General features: G+C 40.8%; 2 protein-coding genes across 3 annotated transcripts in view; one reads left to right on the forward strand and one right to left on the reverse strand.

The window, feature by feature from the left end:
* The window catches only part of trappc12 (trafficking protein particle complex subunit 12), a gene marked incomplete at its 5' end in the record, with an annotated part of 29,177 nt that extends 20,452 nt beyond the window's left edge, over positions 1-8,725 (reverse strand). The window contains 2 exons of the mRNA XM_083908216.1: positions 5,856-5,972; positions 7,415-8,725. Coding sequence (XP_083764342.1) covers positions 5,856-5,972; positions 7,415-8,725 — 1,428 coding nt within the window. The remainder of the gene's footprint in view (positions 1-5,855; positions 5,973-7,414) is intronic.
* Positions 8,726-9,864: 1,139 nt separating this feature from the next.
* Positions 9,865-18,101, forward strand: part of eipr1 (EARP complex and GARP complex interacting protein 1) — an 88,179-nt gene continuing 79,942 nt past the window's right edge. For both annotated transcript variants that reach the window (XM_083908140.1, XM_083908139.1), the window contains exons 1-3: positions 9,865-9,997; positions 10,221-10,304; positions 15,377-15,509. In XM_083908140.1, the coding sequence (XP_083764266.1) occupies positions 9,956-9,997; positions 10,221-10,304; positions 15,377-15,509 (259 nt within the window). In that variant the 5' untranslated portion in view covers positions 9,865-9,955. The remainder of the gene's footprint in view (positions 9,998-10,220; positions 10,305-15,376; positions 15,510-18,101) is intronic.

Consider the following 18,101-nt stretch of genomic DNA (forward strand, 5'->3'; position numbering starts at 1 on the left):
TCCTCCAGTGCCAATAGTTATTTGAAATGCCCCGACAACAACTATGATATATCGGTAAAAATGCTCAACATATTCCGGTGTTCAGCGGTCTGTAGCAGGAGAATTTACTCTATGTTAGTGTTTCTAAAGCCCCTTTTCCCACTGGTCAGAAAACTCATAAACACCCATGAACCTGGCTTTTGTTGACTATTGAATAGGTAGAACATGAGACATGGGTACAGGAAACAGGACATCCAGGTGAGCATGGCAATTTCCCCTTGCTCGATTTAGAGTTCATGCTGGCTCAAGTTAGACAATTTTTGCAAGCACCTTTGTTATATATTTTCCAAGACACTAATTAAATATTGCTTAAAATAGTGCATTAAAACTTAAATTACACTTCTGACAAAATTAAATGTATTTATTATTTATATTGTACATTATTTTTATTCAAATAAGTGTAAATCGCACTGAGGAGACAAGATGCAGATTAGAGACGGACTACAGGTTTTTTTAAGGGAGGCAATTGTGTGCAATTTCTTATTAAACTGTTATATTTAATTAGCTGAGGGAAAAATAAAACATTATAAAGTGTAACAGTCATCCATAAACCGGTATCAGCTTGGCCACAGAAGTATCCGTATCGGTTCAAGCTAGGTTCTAAAAGTTGATGCTGTTGGGAATAATAAAAAAAGGGACTGAAGTAATATACTGTATATATATATATATACATACATACACATAAACATATATATGTATATATATACATACATACACACATATATATATATATACACATATATATATACATATATATACATACATATGTATATATGTATATGTGTGTATATTTATGTGTATATGTATATGCGTATATATACATATACGCATATATATACATATACGCATATATAAACTGGCAATGGGGAAGGAGTAAATTAAATTGTCTTTTTTTTGAGGGGGTAGGTTAACCTAACAAACACATATAAAACATACCTGCTACCAACAGCTGCACCCATCATAAACAGAGCCAGATGACAACAGTAACCACAAAGGCTTAAACATGCCCTTCACCACTCCAAAAGCTGATGGTGCATTATCCAGACCTCATCTAGCCAGAGTCACTGATGGCAGGAATGACAGCTATGTAAAAAAGGTTAGGATAATGACAAGTAAAGGTTACAGCAATGATATCAAAGTGCAATGCAGCAGCTGGGATGTTGCAGTGATTATAGGGTGCGTCTGTCTGACCTAGCCAAGGTAGGTCTCTCTCTCTCTGTCGATCTCTCTCACGTATTCAATTCCCCACTCACTCACTCTCTCTCTCACACACACATGAGCTGGCCCCAGGCCCAGGCAGCATCATGCTGTGGGAGGAAATAGAGAGTCTCCGGTGGATAGTACAGAGGGAACAGAGAGAGAGACAGAGATGAAGGAGAAGAAGGGAAGGACGGGTAGCAGGAGATGTGTGTGTGTGTGTGTGTGTGTGTGTGTGTGTGTGTGTGTGTGTGTGTGTGTGTGTGTGTGTGTGTGCTAATGAGAGAGACAGATGAGGCCAGCCCTGGGTGGTGCTGAGGCAGAGATTAGCCCACTGCTGACCACACCACATCACCAGGCAGGAGAGGGGGCAGAGGTCATGGGGAAGACAAAGGGGAGAAATAGAGGAGAGGATCACCAACCAAGGTCAACTCACAGAACATCCGACCTTAATAAACGGGTATTTTCTAACCGTTGCTTGTTATTACCACTTATTTTTTTCAATTTTGCGATGGTGACAGAACAACGCTGTCAAGTAAGCCAAAAGAACCGTAAACTAGCTTGCTGTTTAATCAGATTATAACGTTGGCTCATCTAAACGTAAATTTGCTGAATAATCACAGAATTGTGCAAAACCTGATGTAAATTAGGGGAACAAAGTCTTAATACTCATACTCAATTTAGATGCAGAAAAAGCAACACATGTAATGAGTCTGCCATTGTTGTGTTACTCTTAATTTCACTTCACTTTCACATAAACACACATATATATATAAATTATACATACATATACACATATAAACACACATACACATATATATATATATACATATACATACATATATAAATATATATTATATATACACATATATATATATTTATATGCAGTACATATATATGTATATATATATACATATGTATGTATGTATATATATGCACAGCTACTCCTGAAATGACTTCAGGCTTAAATGCACAGCATGTAATTTCTGCAACTATAGGAGAGCTCTCTCTGCCACTATGTACCGTATATGCCTCAGTTTTCATCTGAGAGCTCCCAGCTCCACTGAACAGCTTGTCAATGAATTTTCTGTTGCACGTTTCATCCATTTCTTTCAACAAGGCTTTTTTTGCAGGGCCACCAGATCTGTGGCTTCACACTGAAGATGCTTGACATTTTAGGTTAAAAGGTTATTATGTATGGTGATTTCTAAAGGCAAACCCAATGTATAACAGCAGCAGCAGCTCCCCAAAGCAAATCACGTCATTAAAAGGCGATGAATGAAATGGTAGGTTACCTTCAAAAGAAATACTGATTTGTATGGATTTCAAGTGTTGGAAAACTTGAGCTAAGGTAAGGACACTGCTTAAAAAAAAAAAGACACTTTTTACTGACAGCAGTTATGATAATGAATAATAATTTATCAAGGAAACATATCAAGCACTTTCTGTGTTCTGTGTGTTTCAAGGCTGAGTAAAATAATATAGACAGAGTTGGAGACGAGATCATTCATAAAAAGAATCTCCAGCTGCAGCTCCAGAAGTAACAGATGTGTAATGATTCTAACATCAAACTTTAAAATAACACAAAAAAAGCAGAGGCCAGGGAGCTGTGGACCTGGATTTTAACAAAGACGTATTGCGAATACAGTATTTCTATTAATGCTTCTCAGCAGCGTGCTGCAGTGTTACAGACCGTCTGTGAAAAAAACACCCTCTCTCTGCGTGAAGACTGATCAGAGAGAAAGAGGCAGTGAGTGTGTTTCTGTCTGTGTAATGGCAGCTCCCCTACAGAGACTGAGTGGTGTCCACATTCATCATATGAGGGGAGAGGGACACGTACAAAGAGGCAGAAAGAGAAAAAACAGAGCGAGTGAAAAATGCAGATACTCGGTGTATTATGAGAGCATTTAGCATGTGTTGCCATTCATCATCACGTCTGTGGACATGTGTGTGTCTGCACGTATGAACAGAGGCGGCGTGTATGTGCGCGTGTGTGTGTGTGTGCGGTGGCAATGAGTATAGTCACACTCTGGCTCTGCAGCATGACTCATTCTGCCTGCTCATAGCAAAGCCCTGCAACAAACACACACACACACACACTGAAGGATGTCACACACACAGCAGAATGACGCTCTATGAAAAGACTATTGGTGTCATCCAAGAAAAAGGTCACACACGATAAGGGATAATCATAGTTGACGACAAATACGGACGCACCGGAAATGTGTTTCACACACGCTTGTGCTCGAGAATGCAATCACACGTACAGGATATATGACACCTGTGCACATAAAGTGTTTGCTTGAAAGAGTAAATTACCCGGCAGATAAATTTTAAAGTCATGAACACGCAAATAACTTAGGGTTATATTGGGACACAATTCTCTTCTTTTTGGCTCTATACACCACTACAATGGAAACAAACAAGATGTGCCTTAAATGCACACTTTCAGCTTTAATTTCAGGGTATTTACATCCAAATCAGGTGAACGGTGTAGGAATTACAACACTTTCTATATGTGCCTCCCACTTTTTAGGGGACCAAAAGTAATGGGACAAACTAAATAATCATAAATCAAACTTCTTTTTTTTTCTGTGATTCATAAGTTGCTAGTTTTTTTGATTATATTACTCAATCACAAAAATATAAATCCAAAATGAGTTTTTACAACTCTGCCTGTGTGTGAGCCAAGGGTAAGGTGTAGCCCTCCAAGGCTTCCTTGACCCCACACTCACACAGCACACTGTAGTTTTCCATTTCTTTATGCTAGTCGTGCCATTACATCTCTCCTGTAGGTCTACGCTACCTTTCTGGCTCACTGTCTTCCTCCTTACTCCAGGGAGTCACCGACACCAACTGGCAAACACACATACACACACACACACACACACACCATATAGTGCAGTTGAATGCAAGCTGAAAGTACCACCTAGAATGTGTATATACACCGAGTCCAGAAGGCCCTTGAAATATGCACAGCAATTCCATGCATAATACATAAGCACAGCAGGAGGAAAAGAACTTGTGAGCTGAGTGGATCTCCACCTCCTCACTCCACTCCACCCCACCACCACCTCTTCTTCTCCCTCCTCCCCCCCCCACATCACACTGTCTGCTGCTGCTGTGCATATGTTTTAAATAACAACTGTCTCTCAGGGTCATTTGTGGGTCAGAACTTATGATGGAGCGAAGGCATGGCGGCTGGAGAGAATAGACGGAGAGATGGGAGAAGGGAGAGGGAATGAGGTGAAACGGCACAGTCATGCAAAAAAAAAAAAGAAGAGTTCACTGGAAGAAGAAAAAAAAATACAAGATGAAGACAAAGAAGACCAACGATTGTCAGCTATGAGATCCGACCACAAAACACTTACAGTGGAAACAGTGATTATTAGAAGGTCAGACAAGCTGCAAACACAACAGGATGTGAAGTTGGAGGTAAAACCAGTGGTTTTGCCTTTTACCTGGAGAAAAAAAGATGCACTGCTCTTAGAAAGCACCGGCTGCACATGCACAAAAATGGGCGGCTTTTTAGTTGCTGTACTTAAGATCAATTGTGGAACATTTCATGGCAGAATATGCCATCATTGACTATATCTACAGCAGACGGTGAGTGCCTTAGGTACCTGGTACACCCACTTTTTTAAAGTTATATCGATATATTTTCAAATGCAGCATTGGATTACACAATAGAGCTCAGAACGTCACATGACTCGGTGTGTTTACACTGCCATGGTGGCAGGAGACGTTTCTGCTAAACTCAACGTCTCCGGTGTCAGTTTCAAGCTGCCAGAGTTCACTGCGCATGAATTTAATTACATGGTAATCAGAGCAATATGTATCAGTCATATTAAAACTAGCGGCTCTCACAAAATTCCCTCCATTTAAATTAGGGTAAACGGGAGAATATCAAGTGACAGAGGCCTTTTGGCCAAAGTAAAGCTCTTTCTTAACCAAGCAACAAGATTTGGAAACGGCAATCGACGCTTTTATTAGCTCAAGGCTTGACTACTGTAATGCACTTTACGTTGGTCTTGGCCCTTCTTCCCTTCCACGCCTCCAGCTGGTTCAAAATGCAGCTGCTTGCTTTTTAACAAACATCCTAAGGCCAAACACATGGCCCCCTGTTTTATGTCAACTTCATTGTCTGATGGTTCATTTTAGAATTGATTTTTAGATGATGCTAAGAAGAACAGAACATGTTAAGAAACCTTAAGAAACTCTTAAACCCAACTTAGGTGCTTCCAACCATATTATATGTATGATCTTCATAGGGAGATAAAGGCAGCCCTGTTGTCATGGAACTACAGATGTTGAGAACAATGAAAATGTCCAACATGACAACTAAGCGAAATTCATGTGCTGATGAGGATGTTTTGACAAGGTCTGAAGCCCCAGCACAAAGCACGTAAGGAGACCATGAGGGGTGATTATTTTGTCAACTGCCATTTCCAGGGACCCGAATAAACTGCCAAGCTAGCAGGCTGTTTATACTGCATGCACATCTCACAAATATAACACCAACGCTAAACTGATAAGTCTGCAGCATGCTACATGTCCGTTTTTCCCCTCCATTCATTTTCTGAATAACAAACGCACAGAAGGCAGAGTAAGTAACTTACGATGAGCTCTTTGAGGCCTGTGAAGGATTGCTCCACGGAGTTGGCGGTGAGGACTTGACGCTTCGTGGCCGCCTGCTCTCCGAGGAAACGCAGCATTAGGTCTTTCACAGCATCGCCCTGCATCAGAAAACATTAGAGCTCAACATACTGCTAAAAAGGACACACAATAGAATGCAGAAAGTGCCTTTAGAGTCGTCATGCTGGTATTTACACTGCAAGATTTCACTATATCAGGTCATGACTTGACAGGATTAATCGAATCAAGTGCTGATTTTCAACAATTTGCACTAGACATCTAGGACTTGCACTTCAAACTCTGCTGTTGAACTCATCACTGAGAAAGAGACAGGGACCACATCACCCCTCATTACCCTGCTCACCTTTAAGGCCTTTAAACAGCTGATTTATTGACCTGATGTGTGCCCTCTCAACTATTGTCATCCATGAATGGAGGTCAGCTCGTCAGTCCCAGGTCAAATGCTCGTAACAATTTGGCCTTCTCATTTCATTAACCGAGTCTGAAGAGCTACTGTATATAAAAGTTTTCCTTTAAGATCGTATTGTTATTTTATTGTAAAGACAATAACCAGCCTTGTGGAAAACTCGGCAAAAACCAGCTTGCGTAAAATACTATCTTTAATCCAGCTTCAGAGTGGATCTAATTTGTTTGTTGAAAACAGCCTGTTATTGGGGAAAAAAAACACCAAGATGACAGAAAATCTGTGATTTTTATTCATTTATTCAAGCAGCCATTCAAACACATCCAAATAGGATAATGAAAACAATCTGAGCTGGGAGGTGGACATTCGCCATAAGATTCAACTGAATAAAGAAGCAAATTGATGCTTCATCAAGGTTGTTATTACAGACAAATGTTACTGTTAAGCTTGGAGGATGTTTGTGATTCTGAGTGTAGAAGGACCACAGACAGAGAATGTGACGCGACTGTATGTTTACAGATAACTGTTACCACACTATTGTGCCAGAGAAAGAGGAAGACTGCCGACTAAAAAACACACAAACCACTGCCTTTCTGTTCCAGACAAAAGAAGACAGATATTTCAGATTAGTTAAGTAAATCAAGACCTTCTGGTGAAGCCTATGGGAGATTACGTTTGTGCAATTATTGCAAAAGTGTGGGAAATGTGTGCAAACAAGACACAGAATGTGCTTGGTCTGCAAAAACTCTGAGGAACGATAGGATTGTTTAATCAAGCAAAATTGGAAAATATTCTGAGGTTAGGCCCTTTCAAGGGCTGGCTTTCTGTGTTAGATTAGATATGCGTGTGTATATGAATAGTATGTGTGTAATGAAATGAAAACTGTGGCACAAGCATTCACAGCAGAGGTTTGATGCAGGTGAAACCTGTTGAACTCACATTACTTTACACATTAGATCTAACTGCATGTGTCAAATGACTATGTTGGTTTAAGTGAGATCACGTGATTGCTTTGTAAGCAGTAAAAGTTGGGCAAGTTTAATCAGCTTAAAGGGTACAGACATGCTGAAGGAAAATATCCTCTTAGGGCTTTGTAATGTATTTTACTGATTGTCCTACCTGCAGGTTGTCAAACTTGAGTCCAGGCATGGTGAGTTTGTTGCTCTCTACGTAGGATGGGCTGTACTGCTGAGTGGCTACAGAGATCAACACCTTCCCGGTGTCATCTGATGGCAGCCAGGCATCATGACGCCTGTCGACCTCGCTCAGGCTCAGCGCTGTTGCAAACGGGTCGTCGTTGCCAGAAAATACAGCTTGGAGCTGGTTGAACGGCTGTGGCCGAGTGGCTGGGGAGGAGGTGGGGGCTTGAGCTGGCGCTGAGGCTATTTGAGGTGGGGGTGGTTGAGCCTCGGTGGTAGTTTCGGGGATAAAAAATGTAGTAAGTTTGGGACTGCCTGAGTCCAAGGGCCCTGCAGCAGAGGAAACGGATGAGGATGTGGAGAGCTGGCGATCAGGAGTAGGGGCTATGGGTACAGGGCTGGTGCCAGGGGGAATTTCTGCATTGGGGTTGGAAACAGAGATAAAGGAGGAGGGGGCAGTAAAGGAATCAAAGAAGTCTGAAGCTGGATTGGCCTGTCCATTGTCAGTGAAGAACTTACTGAGACTGGGACTTGGCTGACACATGAGAGGGACTGTAAGCTTGCTGGGGGTCACTCCCTCATCACCTCCCCCACCACTCCCCATACTAAAGCTTGGGGACTTGATGAGGGTGGGCTGGAAGCCGTCAGGCACCAGAGACTTCGGCTGGGTGCCTTGGCTGAATATGGTGCACACTGGCACAGGCCTGTCTTTTGGGGGACTCCCTGTGATTGCCTGAGGTGCGGTTTCATCACTTTTGAGATCAAATGGACTTTGTTCATCTCCTTCAGTTGAAAAAGAAATGCTGATTTGTTCTTGTGTGTATATCTGTGTCTTTGTGACCTCCTCTACATCCCCTTCAGAACTGCCTTTCTCCTGTGCCTCCTCTGAAACGTTAATATCTGTTGTAATCTGTGCAGTTTCACCGTGTTCCTCTTGGTCTCCTGAAGTCTCTCCTGTGTTCTCATCCTCCTCTCCATCTAGAAAAGAGTCAATTGGAGCCACATCATTCTCCTCACTGTTATTAGGCGAGTCAGAAATCAAGACGCTCTCCATCATCTGGTCATTGAGCTTGTCCAGCAGGCTCTCTGAGGGCGTGGCACTGCTAACCTCCTGAGGGGTGACAAACTCCCCACCCAGGTCGATGCTGTCTTCCTGGCACAGAACATTATCTCTGGAGGGGGTCTGGCTGGAGGACGGCTCCAGAGAGTCTGGAGCATCCTTACTTACATCCTCCACTGTGATGTCCAAGGTGACTGGCCGCTGAGCAGGAGCCTCTTCGCTGTCCATCATGCTGCTCTAGGAAATAAAAACACAATAAGTGCTTCCATGCTGTCATTATAAAAGTTAGAATCTCAGGTCAGATTCAAGTGCCCTGGTCCTGGAATAACCTTCAGTCCAAAATCAAAGTTGAAATTATTGAAATTATATTATACTTAATATAAATGAAGTAGTCACAACCAGCTGCAGTTTAATTACTTGATACTTGTAAGCATACACATTTCTGTCTTGTGCTAACTTCTTAATCAATACTAATGTGTGCCTGCTGGGAACAAAGAAGAAACTGCAAATATTCATCAGTGCCAACCTGCACACATCAAATCAATATGTAATTCAAAGTGCCATATATAATTCAAAACAGCAGCTCTCACTTAATTTGACCTAAATGTGAAATTATTTACGTGGTAGACAAATTACATGTATAATATGTTGCTGCTTACTGACCCTGTGTTGATTTAATATTTCCAAATATCATCAACAATGACTTGCATAGCTCCAAATATCATCAACAATGACTAACATAGCTCCATACAGCATCTTAGTCACTTCCTGTCATCATTGTAACCACACACATAATTATTTGAAACCCCTCATTGCTGCCACCGACCTATAAAGAAGGTTTCTGCTCTGCTCGGTTCACTTGAAGCGTAGTTTTGTAACAAACGAGCCGTTAATTAGTAGCACGGGTGTTATCTGTTTGATGCTATCTTGCTATTGCTACATTAGCCGGTGGGCTATCAATAGCTAACTCAGCTAAGCAGCTGTTTGCAAACGTTGAATACGTCATTCACTGACAGCGCTTCAGAAGCACGCAGCATACAGCATACAGCATACAACATGTGTTATTCACATCGACACGCAGTGACAACCGACAAATACAATCGGAAACGTAACTATGTTTATGTTGTCTTACCTTGCTGCTGACTGACAGCTCAGGCTTCCGCAAGGAAATCTTCAAGTACGGTGCGCCACAGTGGACACACTTCCTACAGCCCTGGTTTTTGGTATTCCTAACTTCTTCTGCGTAGTATAAATTGCGTAAGCAACGTTCCAGGACCACAATTGCGCATTTCAACCACACGATTCGCTTTTCTCCATATTTGAAATCGCGGAAGTGAAGCTACTGTGTTGTGTTTTGCACAGACCGATAGAAGTCATCATGTTTTACATGTTTTAAACGAAAGGCGACGTTTTTGTTTTATAAGGATACGGACAAGCGTTCCATCTCCCAACGAACATAAAATGGAGGACGACGCTCCTGTCATTTATGGACTCGAATTTCAGGTACACGTTAAAATTACGCCATTTCCCTGGCTGGCAGCTAACGTTAGCTATTTTCTATTCTATTCTATTCTATTCTATTCTATTGTCACACAGTGATATCATTGCACCGTCTGGTTTAATTAATATTTCTATTAATATATGTTTTAACGTTTCACCGAATTCTGTTCCATTCATTCATGTGAATGGACTGGGACTGACATGTGCTGTTGTATTTACTTTGCAGGCTCGGGCACTGACTTCCCAGACAGCTGAGACAGATGCCATTCGGTTTCTTGTGGGCACACAGTCACTAAAATTTGACAACCAGGTAATGACATAGTGCATGACAGATATGACATTCATGAGAAATCCTGATGAACTGGAGGAGGCTTTTTTTTAAGGAGCAGCTGCAGACAATCGATATCCTACTGTTGACTGTGTGGTGTCTTCTTTAGAGACACATAACACAGCTGGAAAAGACCATACAAGGACATTTTTTAAAAAATAGGTATGCAGGTAAATGAAAAATGGTGTTATATATCTTTATCAAATGAGAGTTAACGGCATTTAAAAAGTGGCAGCCATCGCTGCATCCCTCTAAAAATGTGTATGTTGCAATTGTTTTCCAGATTTCTTGCTAATGTTGCTGATAGCCTTTTTCCCCATAATCAGATGATGCGTGTGCGTTTACAAGATGTTTGTGTTTCAGAAATGTATTGCACATTAGTTTAATACAAGTTCACCAACAATCCCAAGGTTTCAGTTACAGTTGCATGGTTGGATTTTCAGTTTTGCAGTTTGTACAGTAATTTTGCCAGCATCATAAGAAGAGATAAGAAGTCTCTAAAATGAAAAGCTGCATTCCATATGGTTTGTAGGTGATTTTACAGTAATTAAAAATAAAATATAGAATTACAGAAAGTACAGTACACTGACACGGTGCAATAAAGTCACAAATACCCTCTCTCAGAATACAGGCAAACAGATTTGGCTTCGCTGTGAAATATATGTTAAATGTTAAATGCATGAACCATTGTATCCCATTCACTTCTAAATTTCAAATAAGGGAGCATAGATTGGGTAAAAAAAAAAAAAAAAATACAGACCAAGATCATCCCTGTTAGATTCTTGCTTATTTCTTGAAGTAGTGCACATTCAGATTGCTCTTCTGACAATAGACTAATTGATTAATCAAGTAGTTTGTTCGCTAATAAAATGGTTAATCAATTATCAAGAGTTGTTATATTATTTGTTGATTTATAATTAATATCGCTTTCCTCATCATTGTGTGTCTGTGCATGTGGGAGAAAGAGTGAGAGTGTGCGCTCACTTGCATGCATACTTGCATGCACAGGTCATTAAAGAGACAGATGACAGAAACAGTTGGCTCTAAATGGGGGGAGAAATAATTAGCTCTCGGAGAGCAAGAGGGAAAGAAGGATGAAAGTGTGTGTGTGTGTGAGAGAGAGAGAGAGAGAGAGAGATTTGTGCATGGATAGAAACAAGTCAATTTTCTGGCAGACTCCAGTGTGAAAACTGGCACCGCAGACAAAGTCCAGTCCAAGTCTAGTGTAGATACAGTGCTTTTTGGGAATAGTGACAATGCGTCCCAGTCGATCTGTGCGATTATTACCTTCACCGAGGAGGTTATGTATTCTTTTCTCCATTGTTTGTCTGTTTGTGAGTAGCAGTGAAAAGTTAACAACAGATATTGATTTCATTTTCAGAGGATGTAGCTTATGGCCCAAAGAAGAGATTATTAGGGTTTCATGATGAAGTGTATTGACACTGTTGGAAACTGAGACTCTTTAGCGGAGGATTGTGCTCTCTGATCACTTCCCCTGTACAGATGGGCCAGTGCAATACTCAATATCAATATCAATTCATCTAACTATTTTATTGTTTTGCCTGCACACTTTGCCCTCGCATTCACCACATGTGTCTTCTGTATTGCTAAATTGTGACTGGTAGCATCGCTAATGTCCATTATGAATGTGTAGTGCTTTCTTGCTGGTAAATGAGCCATCAGTATAACAATCTCACTTGGTCAGGCATTGCACATGCACAGCAAGAGAAGGAAATACCTTGTTTTTTTTTTGTGTCTTTCCAAAATGCACTTTTGCGGGTTTCTCAAGCATCACCAACAAAACTTTGAAATAATACACACAGGCGCCATGATTATTATAATCAACTTAGCTTAGAGACAGTAGGCGGAGCTGGAGGTTGGCAGGACTGAAGGTGCTGATATTTTCGTTGGGAGTGACCAGGGAGGACAGGATTTAAAAAATGAACCCATTCACAAAGAAAAAGCCGGAAGAAGAAGACTAGGAACACTCGGAGAGCGCAGACCTCCGCCAAGGCAGCCCATTGTGGACATTTCCTTAAAATTTCAATTCAATTCAATTTCAAATCCGTCCGTGACTTTTCGAGCTATGTTGCGAACAGACAGACTGTGTCCAGTACAGATTTGGCCTCATTGTACTTCAGACTTGGCTCAACCAAACATATACAAAAGAAAATGCCAATATTTCATAAGTCGCTGTATATGTTCAGAAACAAAACTTAGGAAAATATCTGTATTGACTTGTGCTTTATTTTCTAATGCCAGTGTCAGATTACAGCCAAAGCTGTAAAGCCTAATGGGGAACATTTTTCATTTTCTCTGTTTGGGACGACTCCTCGGTTAAGTCGGCGCGCTCTGATTTTTTATTTTCCGATAATCACGAAGCTCCGATGAAGTTTGCTGGTTAGTTCAGTTTGCCTGAGTTTTGAACTCACAATATGAAAAATGGGTTTTAGATTGACATTTCAGCCCTGATAGCTTCTGCTGTACCATAAGCCTGCTGGCCTCTACACCTCCCATTAAGCATATTGCAGGTTTAAAATGCCTCTCTTAACTCGCCGTGCACCTCTCAAATCCCTTAGAGACCAATAGTTGGAATGACAGATCGGAGGAAGCGTCGGCGTGGCATTTAAGGCTGCTAACGAGATAAAGCGCCCGCGCTTGGCACCTCTCACCCGCATGCGTCTCCTCCACCCTGCTCGCTGTCATCTGTGCGGCTCAAGAGCTTTAGAGGAGAGACGCTTTAAGTGGGGGCTACGAGCCAGCCTGGCTTTATCCCTCTCTTACCCTGTCTTCGTCTCCCTCGTCTCCACCTTCCTGCCTCGATTCATCCCGCCATCGGCACATAATTAACAGCACTGGGCAGGCTGCCCAAGTGGCTGAAGGCTATGAGTCACTCCCGGAGCCTGGAGGAATGGCGGATAAATCACTCGGGGGAGGAGGGTTTGAACTTCTTTCTCCCCTCACACCTGAGTTCATTTGGGGGGACCCTATTACTAGTCCTTCCAATTACCCTGTCCCGCCAGCCTGAATTTATTTGTACCGCTCCTCCACTACCATAAAATTATAACTTTGCGTAATAATTTTTTGCTCGATGCAGTCCAACCCAAGGTTAATAGCTGCCTAGCTGACTTTGAAAAAGCTGAAGGATGCTGCTGCTCCAATGCTCTTCTCTTCCTCCTCCTCCTCCTCACGCCTCCTCCTTTCATCCTCTTGTTCTGCCTGTTAAAATAGTACAGGCGAGGGGAGTGGAAATGCCTCGCAGGAGTTATTGTCCAGTGCGACCCCATTAACGGTCTCCTGAGGTGCTGTAAGTGTCTCTCATACGGGAGAAACGGCGATATATTGTCTGATCAAACCTTGAGGCCCTCACTGTTTTACGGCATTACGGGCCCTGAACTGCGTGCAGTCGAGGGCCCTCATTGAATAGATTTCCATCTAATGAAAAGAGCTCATGGAGGAGTTTTCCATTAACTTTATGTATAAAAGTTTGTACCTGTTTGTTCAACTAAGCTGCAATGAAGACTTCGCAGCTGTTAATTGTGTTTTCAAGTGCAGTCAAGGCCTCAGCGTTACTGCAGGTCAAGGAGCTGCACCTCCATAAAAGGATTTATAGTCGAGTGTTACGAAGAGATGTCGGTGTGACTGTGACCGTCTCCTGGCGTTTATCTTTTGCGTCTTCCAAATCCAAATGAATTCCGAATATGTGAGAAAAAAACAAAAAAAAAACATTGAAAATGTGTACCGTAAAAAAATAGTGTTTAGAGTTTGATTTAATGTTCAAGATCATTGTCCAAACACTTGTTGTACTTGAAGGATTTTTTTTTTTTTCCACCTCAGATTTTCATCATTGAAATGTTTCTTAGTACAGTTTAGAATCCTTTAATTTAGCACTTGTTGACAGGCTCACCTCGGTTCAGCTGTGACTGTGCTTTCAATGGAAACCATATACTTTTCGCCCTTGTAAGACGTCCCTGCAACTTTTTTTTTTTATTATACCAAGGAGAGCCACACTTCAGAGACGTAACTGCTAAAGCATAATCTGTACATTACTTTTTTTTATTTTTTGAAATTGTATTTTTATTGCTTTCTTTAACACTTTTCCCTTTAAGTCTGAGCTAGGCAAGCAATTTCCTTCTGCCTTCATTGTTTATGCTAAGACAGACTTCCCAGCTCCAACTTTATGCACTCACACCCACTCGTGTATTATACAGAGAATTAACATCGGAGTTAGGCTACATCCCGACTAACTAATTTGTTTCCAGATCAGCATATCAGAAGTCATCTGCGTTCACACTAACACAGCTAAAGCCTCGTACTATGCGACCGATCGGCGACAAGAAGCTGGTTCTCTTCTCTGCAGTTGTTTTAGTTTCAGAAATGTGCCACGAATGAGAGTAAGGACAAGGATTTCTGTGATGAGGTCGAGCTAAAACGGGAAAAATAAGTGTCAATGAAGCGTCTCATTCACGAGTGTTAGATAAGAATCGATGGTCGTGGAAGTGATCGCCAGTAACTGTGTCATCGTTTTCAACAGCTCTCTATTTCTGCTCGTCAAAACTAAAACGGCAAACAGTTTCACAAGAAACGTGGAAAAGTACACAAAAACAATGTCTTGGAGAGTGTGCCCCATGCTCAGTTTGATTAAATCGGGCAATTTGTCTTTAAAAAACAAAAACTGCGTTGTGTTCTTTTCCTCCCCCAACCTGTCACACGCAGAGCTCATGGGAATCAAATGCGACTTCTTAAAGTGCCTTAATTGACACTTTAAAGGCCAAATCAAGATGAAAAATCTTCTGCTGTGTGAAGCCGATGGGGGCAGGGACGGGGGGAACCAAAGCGACGCCTGACGTGAAATTATATTTACTGTCATATTAAAAGAGGAACCCTCTATTTTATTTTATTTTTTTGGAGGGAATCAGAGGAGTGAGTGAAGCTTTGAACTGTTGGTTCGTCTGTGGAAGGAGGTGCACGCGCAGCTCCAGCTTCATCCTCAACACACACATCTCTCTCTTTCCCTCACTGTGTCTGTCTCTCTGCCTCTCTGTTACTTCTAGATCCACATCATTGACTTTGATGATGAGAATAACATCATTAATAAGAATGTCCTTCTGCACCAAGCTGGGGAGATATGGCACATTGGCGCCAGTCCTGCAGATAAGGCTGTGCTTACCACCTGCTACAACAAAAGTGAGTCCCACTGTTTCCGTATGGCTCTGCCTCCATTATCTGCCTCTTGATGCATCATTGTTTCTTTGTCTCTCTTTTTCTTGCATACTGTAAGTCTGCATATGTATATTTATTTCCTTTCCGTCACTTGGCCTTATAGACTTTAGCTTAGAACATGTAATTGCTCATAGTCATTAACAGATGACCCCTCTTTGCATGTCTGATAGTAGCAGCCGTGTGACACGTCATGTTCAGACACTGATAGGATCAATACTAATGTGTGGACATGATGGCCTACATGGCCATGGATAATAATAGCAGCTGAAAAGTCACAGACGGGCAAAAAACAGAGGCCTTGAAGGTGACATGTTTCTCATGTGTGCCTTTATGTCAGGTTTTGTCTGTTTTTAACAGTTAAAACCAGAAAATAATCTAAAAACTGTAAATTACTGGCAGCTACAGCTGCCAAACAAAAACCATAATATTCAAGTAAAATATCCTACTTCAAATAAAGACCAAAAACATAACTTTTACATAAATTTTCATTAAATGCTCTGCAGAAAAATACCGTTATTTTACAGATTTTTGTTAAATTATTACAATCAAACACTTTTAATTAAGAGACAACGCTAAGAGTTCTGCAGAAAAATACCGTTATTTTACAGATTTTTTCTAAATTATTGCGATCAAACACTTTTAATAAAGTGACAATACTAAAATAATCTACTTTTATCAAGTTAAAAACTAAGATAATTAAAGACAGCTTGGTTTACAATGATGCAAAAGCAATCTTTGTGTTCTCATCAGTACTGGAGCAATACTGAGAACCAGCTTTAAAGGTCCAGCGCTAGATAAACAGTGTTTTCTCACACCCATAATCCTCAGTTAATATAAGCATACACGACCATCGCTTTGAATGAACAAATGCAACTGCATATCTCTGAAACTGATACTTTTTAAGGCTGATTTGGTGTCTATACGTGTTAATTCTTCACTTATGATAATTCTTTGGGTTAGCTTTGTGGCGATGACTAGAGGTCTTTAGCTTATCAAAGGTCCAAGTCTTCAAAGTCATCACTGTTGAAATTAAAAAGTAATTACTGTCTGCACTATATTTAATTCATGAATCACCTGGATTTCCCAGCCTTACTAGTACCTTTACTTGCACTGTAGTATACAGTGACAAATCTCTAACCTGTGGTTGTCAGTGGAAGTGCTACACAGTGCTAAAAAAAATACAGTTTTGATCCTCATATAAGACATTTTTTCTTATAATCATAGTTTGAAAAATTGTAGGCCATATCTTTTTACTGTGAGTCTTGTTTTACCAGTTATTTTGTATGATTGCTCACAAAAATGTGAAAGATTTGGACAGTACATGGTGCTCACTTCATTAGTGAGCACATTTGTTTTGCTTTTTCCTCTTACTAATGTCTGAGTTCACTGTGAAAAACAACAACTTGTGTTTTTTTTTTTGTTTCTTCTTCCATAAATACTGTAACGATAATGTTCCAGAATGATGTGAAAACACAGGCTGCCGAAAGGGAAATGGTGTGGAGAGTGTTTTCGTGGTTTCTTTTGGTCCCTTAATACCAATCAATCTTGGTTTAAATGCCAGAGCCTATCTGGGCGTTGATGCTGACCATGTGCATCCCTTTATGGCTATAATTTACTGTCCTCTAATGACTAATTTCCAGTGTGATAATGTAGCATGTCACAACGCAAAAGTCGTCTCAAACTGCTTTCGTGAAAATGAAAATTAGCTAAGTGTTCTTCAGTGACTTTCTCGCTCAGCAGACCTGAAACCAATGAAAAACCTTTGGAGTTGCCACATTTGTGATAGATTGAGATATTTCAAGCATGACAGCAAATGTGCTATTATGTAAAGCAATCACCGACTTGTTTGTAGAGTTGTGGTTTATAGCTACAACAATTATTCAATGTATTGATTATTAATCAATCAATAAATTAATCGCCCACTATTTTGATAATCAAGCTTGTTCAAGAGGATTTTGTGGTGGTTTTTGACGTTTTTATAAATTTTTGGACGACATACTATTGTATGGCTTTTTTGTCCAATTTTGGACAAAGCATTTTTTTGGACGACATATTATAGTATGAATTTTTGGTCAAATTTTGGACTGCAATTTTATTTTTTTACTTTATTGTCAAATTTTGGACGACATATGAGGGTCGCATCGGCGCATTTCAGCACCTTGGTACTGAACAGCTCCGTCTGCTCTTTCGTGGGACAGTGCAGACGGAGCTGTTCAGTACTAAGGTGCTGAAATGCGCTGATGCGACCCTCACCATATACCAGGGAAAGGATATTTCTGTATTTATGTAAAGAGAAAAAATTTAGAAACATGCACGTGCCGGGCCGCCGCAACATACTCCACCCCCATGACGATATCTAGAAAATAATCATTATTTGCAGCCCTATTGTGGTTAAAGTACAAATAATCAGGGTCTGCACAAGTATACAGTAGCAACAGACAAGAACCAAGTGGCAACAAGAGTTATTTTTTTCAACCAGTGCCCCCTAGTGGCAATATATTCTGATTTCCTGTTTGTCTACTGGAGGAAACCGAGATAAACTACATGCACTTTTAT

Source organism: Microchirus variegatus (genome assembly GCF_963457635.1).
Source record: "Microchirus variegatus genome assembly, chromosome: 21".
Classification (NCBI taxonomy): Eukaryota; Metazoa; Chordata; class Actinopteri; order Pleuronectiformes; family Soleidae; genus Microchirus; species Microchirus variegatus.